The sequence below is a fragment of the Miniopterus schreibersii genome (assembly GCF_964146895.1).
Source record: "Miniopterus schreibersii genome assembly, chromosome: 19".
Classification (NCBI taxonomy): Eukaryota; Metazoa; Chordata; class Mammalia; order Chiroptera; family Miniopteridae; genus Miniopterus; species Miniopterus schreibersii.
Window position 1 is genome coordinate 30,072,270 of NC_138119.1, and position 12,686 is coordinate 30,084,955.

At 49.1% G+C, this 12,686-nt stretch overlaps 1 protein-coding gene across 1 annotated transcript; it reads right to left on the reverse strand.

Annotated features, from left to right (window-relative positions):
• Window positions 1-16: 16 nt before the first annotated feature.
• On the reverse strand, window positions 17-3,724 carry IL24 (interleukin 24; the record flags this gene model as incomplete). Its single annotated transcript, XM_081121928.1, has 5 exons — window positions 17-166; window positions 1,032-1,106; window positions 1,544-1,702; window positions 2,347-2,409; window positions 3,554-3,724. The coding sequence occupies 5 exons, from the start codon at window positions 3,722-3,724 to the stop codon at window positions 83-85; spliced, it is 552 nt and encodes a 183-aa protein (XP_080978054.1). The 3' UTR covers window positions 17-82.
• Window positions 3,725-12,686: the final 8,962 nt, after the last annotated feature.

Sequence of the window (12,686 nt, forward strand, 5' to 3'; positions counted from 1 at the left end):
TGTGAAGTGCCATGAGAACATCACAGGAAGGGACGCTTTTGAAATGACACGGAGGATGAGGAGGGTGTTCTGGTCGAGGCGTTTAGAGCTGGTAGAATTTCTTCATCCAGGTCAGGAGAATGTCCACCTCTCCGAAGGCTTTGGTCTGAGCTGCTTCTATGTCCAACTAGAGGGAAAGAAGAGTTGCAGCTCTGCCGTGTCAGCCACAAGCATAGGTGTCCTTCCCCCCACCACGCCCAGAACTGGCTGACTCCGCGTCACCGGCGGTATCTCCTTTGGGATGGCCTTTGATGAACTTGGCCACCCATCACTTGTCCCTGTCTATGTGTGTTGCCTGCTTCAGGGTTGAGGACAATGGTCAGTGGGTAGCAGCAGGTCAGGAGCAAGGGAGAAGCATCTGGAAGCCCTGACAACAAGAACCATAGAATCCCAGTGGGGATGGATCTGGTCCACCCCTTAGTCCACTTTGCAGACAAGGATACTGAGGCCCAGGTGGCCCCTTGCCTTTGTGTGTTACTGCTCTTCATTTATTTTTAGGCTGATGTATCTGTTCTTTAAAAAAGTGAACAAAATCATATATGTTTGGGGGGTTCTGGGGATGAAATTTGGATTTTCTTTGTTGTATTAATTTGGGAGGAGGTAATATATTTTTCCCATGATTTTTTTCTCACAAACTAGACCATTTGAGCATTATGGAAAAAACCGTGTATGGGGGGGTTGCAGGGGTAGTCTCCCTTCTTTCTCCCTCACTTCTCACTCCAATCACCCAGGAAAAGTCCTCAGTAGTGAAACCATCTTGTAGGAAACTATAATAGCATTTTAATTTGAAAACTGGCAGGAAAATATCGTATGTAATTTGTGGTGTTTATGCAAAGTAAATGCTAATTCACGTAAATATACCTGCGCTCCTGCTAAGGCAGCTGGCTTTGGGGCAAGCCTGGTGGAGTCACCTGCACTGCATTTTGCATTAGGTCTCTGGGGCATCTGACTGTGACAGTTCAAGCAAGCCCTGAGCTCCTGGCCTCGATTACCTGTTTGAATGCTCTGTGGAACAGCAGGAACCGCCTGTGAGCGCTCTCACTGATGGAAAACGTCTTGTTTTCCTGCTGGGTAACAGAAGAAAAGTTGTGCTAAGTGTTGAGGAGGAGCAGCAGCAAGCCCCTCACACTCCTTCACAGTGAAGCCAGAGGGGTCCCAAGGCCCAAGAGGACGCGCTCAGTCCGTGTCCTCACAGAGCCAGTCCTGACTCCTGCACGTGGCAGGGCACCTCTAATTCCCGCAGCGGTCTTGCCAGGTGGGGGCGATCGTCCCATTTTATAGGTAAGAAACCTGAAGGCCAGAGAGGTTAAGCACCTTGCGAAGGGTCAACCAGCCGGTTAGAAGCGGAGCGAGACTTGGACCCAGAACTGCTGGTGTCCAAAGCCTGTGCTCTTTTCCCATGATTCCCTGTTGTGGATTAAAAGCCAGGACCAGATAAGAGGAGGGGAGTCCTCTCAAAACACACCGTTTCCGTGGGCCCTGGTCCCAGCTTCGTTCTACTCACGCTGGGTCGCAGTTTTGACAGGATGACAATAAAATTGTTGGCCAGAGTTGACAGTGACTTCAGGATCCTGAGTTCAGCTGCCTTCCTGGGGTAGTTTTTGAACACGGTGTTCAAGTAGAAGTTCAGCAGGGCCCGGATGAGGTAACAGCTTTCAGCGCCCTGAGGAGGGTCTGGGTCACGGTGGAGCCGAGGCCTCTGCCCACCCTGGCGCTCGATAAACAACCCGCATGTCGCAGAGCACAAGATGAGCACAGAAGAAGCAGGGCTCTTCCAGGAGATGTTGCTAAACATTAGATCTGAAGGAGCCTTCGGGAGCCTGGACAGTGGACTTTTGGTTTCCGGGAGGAACCACAGACCCAGACAGAAGGACTTGCCCAGGGTCACACAGCTAGTCAGGGGCAGACACAGGCCTAATCCCCAGGGCTCAGGGCAGTATCTGTGTGCTCGCTGACTGACGAGATGGGTGGTGAGAAGACAGAAATGGGTGAGAAAAAGGGATGGGAATGGAAAGAGACCCAAGCAGATGCAAAAGAGAAAGACTGATGCCAACTCTCTGACTCATGGAGGCAGACGTTTGCGAGCCCTAATGTCCACCCTCGCCCAGGCCACCACACACAAGCCCGCATGACACAGGTCCTGGGTGATTACCCCATGCATTAACTCCTCTGGCTCACTGCCCAGCCCTGCCCTGTGTAGGCCCAGCCCGGGGACAGAGGTGATGCCTTCTGTCAGCCTCCCCAGACAAGCCTTCACCCCCACCCACAGGAGACCAGCCATCATCCTTCCCAAGGAGGTCTGATTACCGAGACGTTCTGCAGAACCTCCCTCCGCAGCAGCCGGACACTCATGATGTTATCCTGAGCTTGCTTTGGGAACAGAAAGAAAAGATGCCTTCAGGCTGGGAGGCAGTACAAATACATGCTGCTTCCCCAGACCTCTGAATCCCTCCTGTCTGTGAGTTCTCAGAGGCAAGCGGGGGACTGAGGAAGGGCTGGGCTGAGCTGCCCCCTGGGGTGAAGGTACAGGTTTCAGCCACAGAAAATCACTAAACTTGGCCCCCAGGGGCAGATGCCATCCCAGGAGTTCTTAGAGCCTTGATCAGGGACCTGTTTGATTTCTTTGGTCGTTTGAGACAGGAGGAAATAACCCTATTTGGTTTAAGGACCACTAAGGGCAGCATTGTACCTCCTTTTTCCATGAGGGTGGAGGGGGTGCTCTTTTTCTCACCGTTGGAGCTTCCCCTAAAGCCCAGGCACTCATTCATTTCAGTTCTTGGATTTAGAGTCAAAGAATCATCAAGAGGAAGGAGCTTTCGAGCTCTTTTGTCCCGTATCCTCATTGTGCAAACGAGGAGGGGGTGGGGGTGCTTTATGGGTTGGTTTCAAGGTCAAGATCACACATAGGTGTCCTGTCTCCAGTGCAGCACTCTCCCCTCCCCAGGCTGCCCCATTGAGCCCACTTTCTGCCTTGCCTCTGGATTGTCCTTCAAGGAGTTGAGCGCATCTGTGAAGGCACATATCAGAGCACTCACAGGCCCGGGAGAAATCCACAGTCACATTACACAAGCTGCCCCATCCCACTCAGCATTAACCATTCTTTCCACCTTTAGTCAAAGTGTAAGCAGGTGGTAACAGACTAGCAGGATCCTGGCTAAACAGTAGGTGAAAACTCCAGAAGGTGGGACTCAAAGGACTTCCCATGACTTGCCATTGCTGAAAGCTCATGTGCCCCTGGGATGCAGATGAAGCCCGGATGGACAGGCTCCGTTCTTTATTGCTCTTGGACTGTGTTTATTTTCCTACAGACTGACCATGTCTTTCTGAGCCTCAGTTTCCTCATGTGCAGGAGGAAATGGGGGCTTGCAATACTCTAACTTCATAATGCTGCTTTTAGGGAAATGATTAGCAAGGGGCAAAGGGTTCCATAATCATGAAATGTCATCCGCGCCCCCCCCCCCACACACACACACAGTAACCCCCACAGCTAGGTCCAGAATGACACCTCACTCACCACAATGTCCTTCACGGCCTGGAAGGCCTCCCACAGTTCCTGGAAAACTACCCCCTCCACTCGGCAGGGCCCAAACTGGAATTCTTGGCCTTGGACCCCTGGACCCTGGCTCCAGATAAGCAGGATGAGGCTCAGGCAGGGGAGGGCAGCCTTCTGCACTGGAGAGCCCATCTGCAGCACAGGAAGGAGCCTGAGGATCCTGCTGGAAGAAAGGAGACAGTCCGCTGAGGCAGGCCCTCTGGCCCAGGACTGGTATATCCAGAAACGATGCCCCGTGGCTCTACCTCAGCCAGCCCTGGAACAGACAGGCATCCTGAGGCTATAGGGTGGATTCTCCGAGCTGGATTATTGCAGACATGTGGTGCACCAGGGTGGGGCGAGGCGAGGGTCTTTCTGCCCCTCCTCTCATGCCCACTCGTCTCGCTGCCTCACTGTCTGCCTGCCCCACCATGCCCATCCACATGGCCCCCACTGGGCACCCTCCCCTTACCCCATATAGTCCTCTCTAGCCAACAACCTGCTAGTCAGAATTTTACCAAGAAGCATGAAGAAATAGGGAGCAGGGGGTTACAGTGTACCAAAGAACATGTATAGGGAGCCCAGACTCGGGAGGGTAGAGCTTAACTAGGGTTTGCTTGTCTGAGTTCTGCCCTTAAGGCACTGGGCGCACCCGGGCAGGCCTTCTCATCCCAGGCCACCTCTGACGCCACATCACGAGGGATCTGAGGAATTACTCCTGGCACCCACTCGATCTGCCACCTCAACTGACTGCTCACTTTTCACCCTAAGAATTGGCTTTTCAAGTACCTGAACAAGAGGGAGGGATCCCATTTCTGGATGAATCACCTTGAAAGCTTCCACTAGAGTGCCAGTTGGGGATGACTGTGTGACGAGGCCCTGAGCTAGACAAAGGTGACCCATCATCTATTTATCATAACTGTATGCAGAGCCTTCCTCTCCCTGCTCCCTTTTCCCTTTGCTTTCCTTCTGCCTCCCCTCCCTCCCTTTCTCCCTCTCTCTCTTTCTCCCTCCCTCCCACAGCCACTGAAGAACCTTCCATATCCCAGACACTGGTCTCACACCTGAGGACAGTCAGCCTTCACCCCAAGACCGGCAGGAAGACGGGAGAAGACCTGTCTCTGGAATGACTGCCAACATTCGGCAGAGAAGTGGGGCCCAAGACCAGTGCCCAGTGACCTCTGTCATGCAAGTCTGAGCGTCAGCGCCTCCCTCAGGTCTTTCCATTCTGTTTTCTCAAACTGCACAGGCTTCGAAGCCTCTCTCGAAAGCTCATCTCTGGGCCTCCTAATCCTCCTGCTCTTCCTCCCATCCAGCCTCAGTTCTTCTTGGTGTTAAGTCAAGAGGCGGCCCCTCGTCCACAGTTGCAGCTCACCCTTCCACGCACCGCAGAGGTTGGCTTCTGCCGTCCCCGGCCCCCACTCCCAATGGGCAGCAGCCAGATGCTTGAAAGCAGGGCGCCCAGGGACGCCCGCATCCCTCACCTCGGGGCCTGGCGCTGCTGCCTGGGGTTTGCTGCCTGGAGGTGGCTGGCTCCTGTCGCAGAGGGCGAGTTGGGAGGCACCCTCGCCACTCACCAGTCAGGATGTAAGTGTGGGTGGAAGGTTCCTGTCCCAGCTGTGGAAGCCGTTTCAATAGGAAAGGTGTGCAGATGCATATATATGGGGGCTGGAGGAGGGGCAGAGGAAGAAGGGGGGGTGGAGAAGGGATTGGTCATGCTTTCCTAGGGAATTACTTCACTGCCTAGTCACCCTGCACTCCAAGACAATGGGGCGATGGAGAAAGCCGCCCCTGGGGTGAGATGAGACCTAGGTCTGAGTTCTGGCTTTGCCACTGTCTGTGAGACCAGGGGCAAGTCTCCTAGGTACCCTGAGCCTCAGTTTCTGTAGTTGTAAACTTAAAACCAACAAACAAAGAAAAAAAAGAAACTGTCCTACTTCCCCCAGAGGCAGGTATAAGGAACAAACACCAGAGGTGCTTTGTAAATTCTATACACATGTAGATACATTAGTCTCCTTAGAGTACACCTGTCTCCTTATTGCCCAAATCATTCAATAATTATGCCTTTTAATGATGGAACAGTAACCCAGAGGCTAAGGATAGCCTGTAAGTACTTCTTTAACGGGTCAGGGACAGGAATTTTAGGAGAGTTTCCTGACATACAGCCACCCAGGGTTACAAACACTCAACCAATATATGCCCCTCCTTAGGTTCATGTGTGTGCATGGCCGGGGCCGAACCTGGGGGACCTGGTGTGCTATGGGCTAACATCAGACTGTGCTGCCTTGCTGGGGCTCACCCAGGGGATGCAGCAGTGGCTTGTCAGGAGCATCACTACAGCCATGGGACCTGACTGTACCAGGGACTGCAACAGTGGCTTGTCAGGAGCGTCAGTGCAGTCACGGGACCTGACTGTGCATCCAGCGAGCCAGGCACTCAGGCTTCAGCTTCCCCATGTGTAAAACGAGGGGTAGACTGCAGCGGGGTTCCCAAAGCATATTCCACAGAACCAGGCCCTGAGGAATGCTTGTCTACGAGACACTCCATGAAACAGGTTTGTTGTCAGTAAATTAGAGAGGCCTGGCCTGTGCCAGCCCCTCTGGGAAATGTATACTGCTCCTGAGAATGCTACGGCTCTGAGAAGTCCCAGGAGGGCAAGGGCTAGCCGTGTGTTTAGCTTTACCTCATCTAGCATTCCCCATGAGCGCTTGGCCTCATGCCTCGGAAACAATTGAGAAATCAGAGATTGGCATATTGCAGGCCAAGAATAAGCTAAGAATGGCTTAGCCCTGTGATATAAGAATGGCTTATACATCTTTGTTCATTTGTTTATTAATCTTATCTGAAAATATTTTTGCATTGTTTTATAAAGAGTGGAAGGGAAGGAGGGAGGGAGGGGGGAGGGAGGGGGAACATAAGTGTGAGAGAGACACATCGATTGGTTGCCTCCCGCACAAGTCCCAACTGGGCAGGGATCAAACCTGCAACCCAGGTATGTGCTCTTAACCTGGAATCAAACTGGAGATCCTTCTGTGTGTGGGCCCAATGCTGTAACCACTGAGCCACATGGGCCAGGGCTGGGTTTTACTTTTTTTAATAATTTTTTTTTTAAATCAAAACAAGAACGGTATTCTGTGACATGTGAAAAGTTTGTGAAATTCAAATGTCAGTGTCCATAAATAAAGTTTATTGGGACACAGTCACACCCATTTTTTGCTGCTTTTGTGCTTCAGTGACAAAGATGAGTAGTTGTGGCTGAGACTGTATGACCCACAAAGCCTAAAATGTTTACTCTCTGGCATTCTGCAGGAAGAGGGTGCTGATCCCTGCTGTAAATTACCTTCCTGCACAAATATTCTAAGAGTCTTCTTAAACCTGGGTCCAGGAGTGGGATGTGCTGTGAGGGGCAGGATAGCTTCCTGCAGCTCAGTGCAGAAGGCAGACACTGGGAGGAACAGCCCTTCCCAATCTCTTGCAATTGGCAGACCCTTCCCAGTCCCTCTGGCACTAACACCCCTTCCCTCCATCACTCACACCATGCTCTCTGTTTCCTTAAACAGGCCATCTGCAGCCCAGCCTGCGGCCGCTGCCTCCACAAGGACCAAGCTTGAGTCGTTTGCTTTCCTCTGGGAGGACCTGAGTCTTGCCCTGTAGTTGTATCTGTGGCCCCACATCCACCTTTTTTTCCCCCTTCAGGGTTGAGGGCATTACTAAAAATCTCTAACTACTGTGGGAGGAAGATGCCAAGAGGCATTGATAAGACAGAAAAGTAGACAAAGTCAGAGTGTTGGAGCAACAAATGAGGAGGAGGCAGGAGAGGGCTGGAAAGACTAGACAGTGCAATCAGGAAGCTGAGAGGGAAATCGAGCCTCCGGGGCAGCTGCAATCCCAGATGACTGTCTACTGATAGGCAGGAGGGATGAGCTGTTGGCAGGGCAGGCTAGAACAGAGGCATGAGGTCATGGATATGCTCACTAGGCTCCAGGGTATCCATGTGGGGTCATGAGTAGCTCATTCTGCCTAACGAAGGATTAATATAATGTGGACATTCCAGGCAAATGCATGCTTGAGTCTCAGGCTCCGCTGAGCTTATTATAACACAATTACCTGGGAAAGGAGGCTAAGGAGAGAACTCATGGACCTTGGCGCGACATCAACTGTGATTGCTGGTTATGAGGATGAGCTTTGCATGCTGGCAGACCTGGGTTCAAAATGTGATTGAGCCACCAACGAGCTCTCTGAGCCTCAGCTTCCTCATCTGTAAAATCGTGCCCTCATCCAGCCACAAGGGGACAATGGCATAGAGCGTTGCTACTCAAAGTGTGGTCCGTGGACCAGCAGCAACAGCACCTACATAAAACAAGTGAAATATTTAACCCAGTGCCTTTCATGTGGTGAAAGCTTAACAAATGAGGGCTTCAAGTGAAAGGGGAAAGGACTGGAAAAGTGGTTCTCAATGGGGAATTCCCAGCGGATTTTTGACAATGTCTGGAGATATTTTTGGTTGTCATAACTGGGGAGTAGGGTGGTGGTCAGGTGAAGGTGCTACTGACATGTAGTAGAAGGAGCCAAGAATGCTGCTAAACATCCCACATTGCACAGGATGACCCCTCACCACCAAGAATTATGTGGCCCCAAATGTCAATAGCGCTGAGACTAAGAAATCCTGACTTGAGGAAAGTAGTGGCTGTGGGGAAAAGAGCTGAAATAAGAACAGAGAAGGATAGGAAGGGAACCGTATTAAGAAAAGGAGCAGTGGACTGATGAGATAGATGGTCAGGGCAGTGGAAAAACCAGATGGCAACTTGGAAGACAGTGCCCAAGTGCTCCTGGGTGGGAGTGGATGGGTGAGGCCTGGCTCCTGGCTCACCCCTAGGGAAGCTCCAAGTCCAGACTTTGAGAGGTTGGAGAAAGTGGGGTTAGTCTTTTTGTCCAGGTCCATATATTTTTATCCAAACTTCATCTTAGACCAGACTAAAACCTGAAGCTCTTCTAATCTCTCTAATCTCTGTGCTTTCTGGACCTTAGGGAATTTCCTTTATAGAAATATTGGCTGAGAGAAAGGTACTCTGAGGATAAATTTTGATTTACAAGGCCACTTTCTTTTCAAAAATGCCCCTTATTAGATTTAGGGCTTTTATTCTGATCATCTCATGCTACCGCTGACATGTACATCTCTCTGCAGAGACGGAATTTGAGAAGTCAGTTTGCTCCCACCCACACCCTTACAAATTCCCCTAAACTTACAGAGAGAAAGGAACTGACACAGATGGGAAAAGGCCCCTCTTCACTTCTGGGGGAAGCAGTCAAGAGCTCACTCTTACATCCGAATACCCCCTCTATCTGGCTGATGGAAATACCATGCAGGAGAGAAGTGATGAGCATATTAATTAGGATTTCCTGAGAGCCAAGAGATAAAAGAAAGCTACATCATCAATTTCTTCCAGAAAATTGACTTTGATCTTCACTCTAAAAGAGATTTTTATCTTCCTGTCTGGCTGAGAAACTCATGCAGTAATAGATGTGATATACCTGGGCATTTTGTCAACCCCTTTCCCTGTAGTAGTGCTACCATTGTAATGAGCTAGTTATTAACAACAGGAAAGGAGCAAAAGGGAGGCCAGACATTATAAACATGGCCATTTAGGCAGCTTTACCAGGAAGCTGCAATTTCATACTCCCCAGGGAACCACTGGCCCATTCCCTGCAAAACACTGGGGGAAGGGTGTCCAACAAAGGGGAGATAGACGCATGCACAGTGAAGTTTGGGTGACTAGGGATGGTGCCTGTCAATCTAGCCTGGGTAATCATGGATTGACTAGAGTGGGCAGGATCACTGTAAGCCTACGAAAATTGGGGGATACAGAATCCTCCAAACATAGGAATTCTCTCTCTCTCGTTGCTCTTGGCTCATGGCTCTTATTGCTTTCTGGCTCCTTTGGCTTTGCTCCTGTCCATGTTTCCTCCATAGCCACATGGCCCTACAAACCCCACATGCAATGGTCTCATGGACTGCAGTTAGAAACTGCAAACTAAGCTAGCCCGATGCTGGATTGGACTACTTCAGCACGGAACAGAAACTCTGAGCACTGGTTCTAATTCTAGCCCTATGAAAGCCACAGCTACACTTCTTCCTTGGAGGGACAAAGGGAATGGGACTTTGGAAACTCAGGGATTTAATTCCATGCAAATAAAAATCACTCGTTCTCTTGTGTGAGGCTCATAAAATTTCTTTTCTTGGTATATCACAAGAATTCCACTCCCACAAACAACAGGTGGGCATGAGGACCTCTCCCCAACGGCTACAGTAGCTGCCACTATTCTAGGAGCAGTGATGAGAGGTGAACATCCACTGGTTGACCCCTTAGACTTGCACACTGCCATTCCTCTTTCTCCTTCTCGTCTGTCATTCGTCTATTAAACAATTTATTACAGCTATTTCAAAGGACTAAAGTCAAACCAAACATAAATTATTCTTACACCTGTACAGCATGCTCAGATATATGAAATATTTCCAAGTGAATTTTCTCACTTGATATTCACCATAATCCTTTGAGATAGTATTTCTTTGTATATCAGGAAGATGTATATGAGAGTCAGAAAAGTCTAATAATTTTTCCTAGGTCACAGCTGAGGGTGAGGGCAAGGGCGAAGCTGAGGGCTTTAAATCCGGTACATGCATATTGAAGTAAGTTAAAGCATTTAATATGAAGCACAGAAACAGATAGTGCCAAATAGAAAACAGTAGTTGGTACACATTTAGTAAGTGGGGCAGCATTTCCTTTTTCCACTGCTGCTGAGATGGTGGAAATTAGTTGAATTCAGTATGAAATGGAATACACCGAAGGTATGACATCTAATAATTCTGCAACCTATTTTCCATTTTTTATGGGCTCCCCTGAGAAAATTAAGAAGTCTCACTGCTTCAACAATGTTCTAAAGTAGTGAGCTACACCAAGGGCATAGCTACTATCAGTGTAAATATTGGCTATTTGATCTTTGGCCAATCGATTAGAACAATTAATTCAGCTTGCTGGGCAGATCATTTTTCAGCAATATTGCTGTGGTGAACATAATTGAAAGTTCTTATTGCATATCCAGCTCAGTAATGTCCCTATTTATCTTTCAAAGATCCATTCGTAAACCAAATTAAGTCAGCATGATCAGTAGGAGTTCTTTGTAAACTATTCCTAGAACCGGCTGCCACTACAGTAGAGGAGCTGCTGAGCAGGAGTCAACCCTATGCAGCAGGACTTTCTTCAGTGGGACTTTGGTGCTCATGGAGTTTACCCATTGAGTGTGTCGCTTGTGGAGGTGGTGAGGTTGTGTTGTCTGAAGCTGTCCACCAGATGCATTGGCTCTGGAGCCTCCCAGGAGATAATAAAGTCAGCCACTGCCTGTGTCCTGCCTGGGGTCACCAGGCAGGAACTACGGAGCGATTTGTAGTTGGCTGCTACTTGTGTTGGCCTTGGAGGTGCCCAGGAGAGGCCAAGCTGTGAACCGAAGCAGGCTGCCGCTAGTGCCAGGCCTGGGGCCACTTAGCAAGAGGTATGCGGCATGCTGAAGCCAGATGCTACAAGTTTGGGAGATTTTAGCAAAGTCTGAAGCATGAGGCAAGAAAGGCCAATTGTATGGAAAAGCCACTGGAAAGGGCTTGAATGCTCCCACAAGTTGGCTGAGGGGCTCCCACAAGTTGGCTGGGGCAGGGCCTCGGGGAATCACCAGGGTGGGGCAAACAGCTCGAGCCAGGTTGATGGAGACTCAGATACAGTGCCTTCCTGTCAGCCCTGTGAGGGGGTCTCAGAAAAGGAACAATGGCCTCTGCCAGCACTTCTGTCTGGGAGAAAGCTGTCCCTCCAGCTCTCTCTCTGATGCCAGACAATTCAGTTCCTCCCTGTATGTACCTGGTGCCTTTTTAGCTGCTTCCCCAGCGCTGGAGCCCAGAGGGAGGGAGTCCGAGTAAGTCCGTGTATGGGCCCTAAAAGAGGAACTGCCTGGGACCCCAGCAGTTTCCATCTCATTCAGCCACAATCCCTGCTGGTTTTACAGCCAGAAGTTATGGGAACTTGTCTTTCTGGCACTGGAAACCTGGGCTGGGGGGGCTGGTGTGGGGCTGGGACCCCTTGTTCCTCAGGGGGGACCCCGGGAGTCAAGAAATCCCTCTCAGTTCTTATCAGCTACATATGGATGTGAGACCAACCTGTTCCACGCCTCCACCCCTCCCACCAGGATCCTTGTGGCCTCTCTTTAAATCCCTAGTTGTAGGACTTCCATTCAATGAGATTTCAGGCGGTTCTGAATTAGGGTTGCTCTATAGTTTAGTGGTATTTTTGATGTGGTTGTGGGAGCACTTGAGTACAGCATTTATCTACACCACCATCTTGACTGGAAGCCTGAATCAATATTTAATTTCAAAACCAGGTAAATGGAATGCATTTAAGGAGAAGGGTAAATTAAATTGATTTTTACCTTTGTGTGGTTCTCAATTGATTATTTATGTGGGTAAAATTTTATATAATGGAGTGTTATTCAGCCACTAAAAGTAATTTATATTTACATTCTTTAAAAAACAACTTTTATAACATTTTAGGTTTAAAACCAGATTACAGAATGACATATGAAATATGATCCCATTTTTGTAAAAAATAAAATGGGCATATGTGTTGAAAGTGATCTAGAACTATAAATACCAAGATGTTAACAGGATTACCTTTGGGTGGTCTATATAACTGATCTGTATTTTCCAAGTTTAAATAAGTTTAGTACGAGTACCAGGGTTTAAATAGTTATTTTTAATTTAAATAAATCTTTCTTTTCACCATTGCCTACTGAAAATTTTTGCAGTTCTCTGACCTGGAAGTGTACATTTCCTGAGACCTTTCCAGTTCTATCTCTTCCTACACCTCCGCATGTCACGCTCCCAGCCAAAAAGAGCTGCTCATCTCCACCTTGTGCCTCTGCTCCTCTGTTCACAGAATTTGACTGTCTTCACCACCATTTATTGCCTTGACATAGAAAAATAATCATGATGTAACTGTTGACTGTCAAAAGCAGATTGCATATATATATACATATATATGCCCATGTATAAAATTGCGTATGTACACACACATAG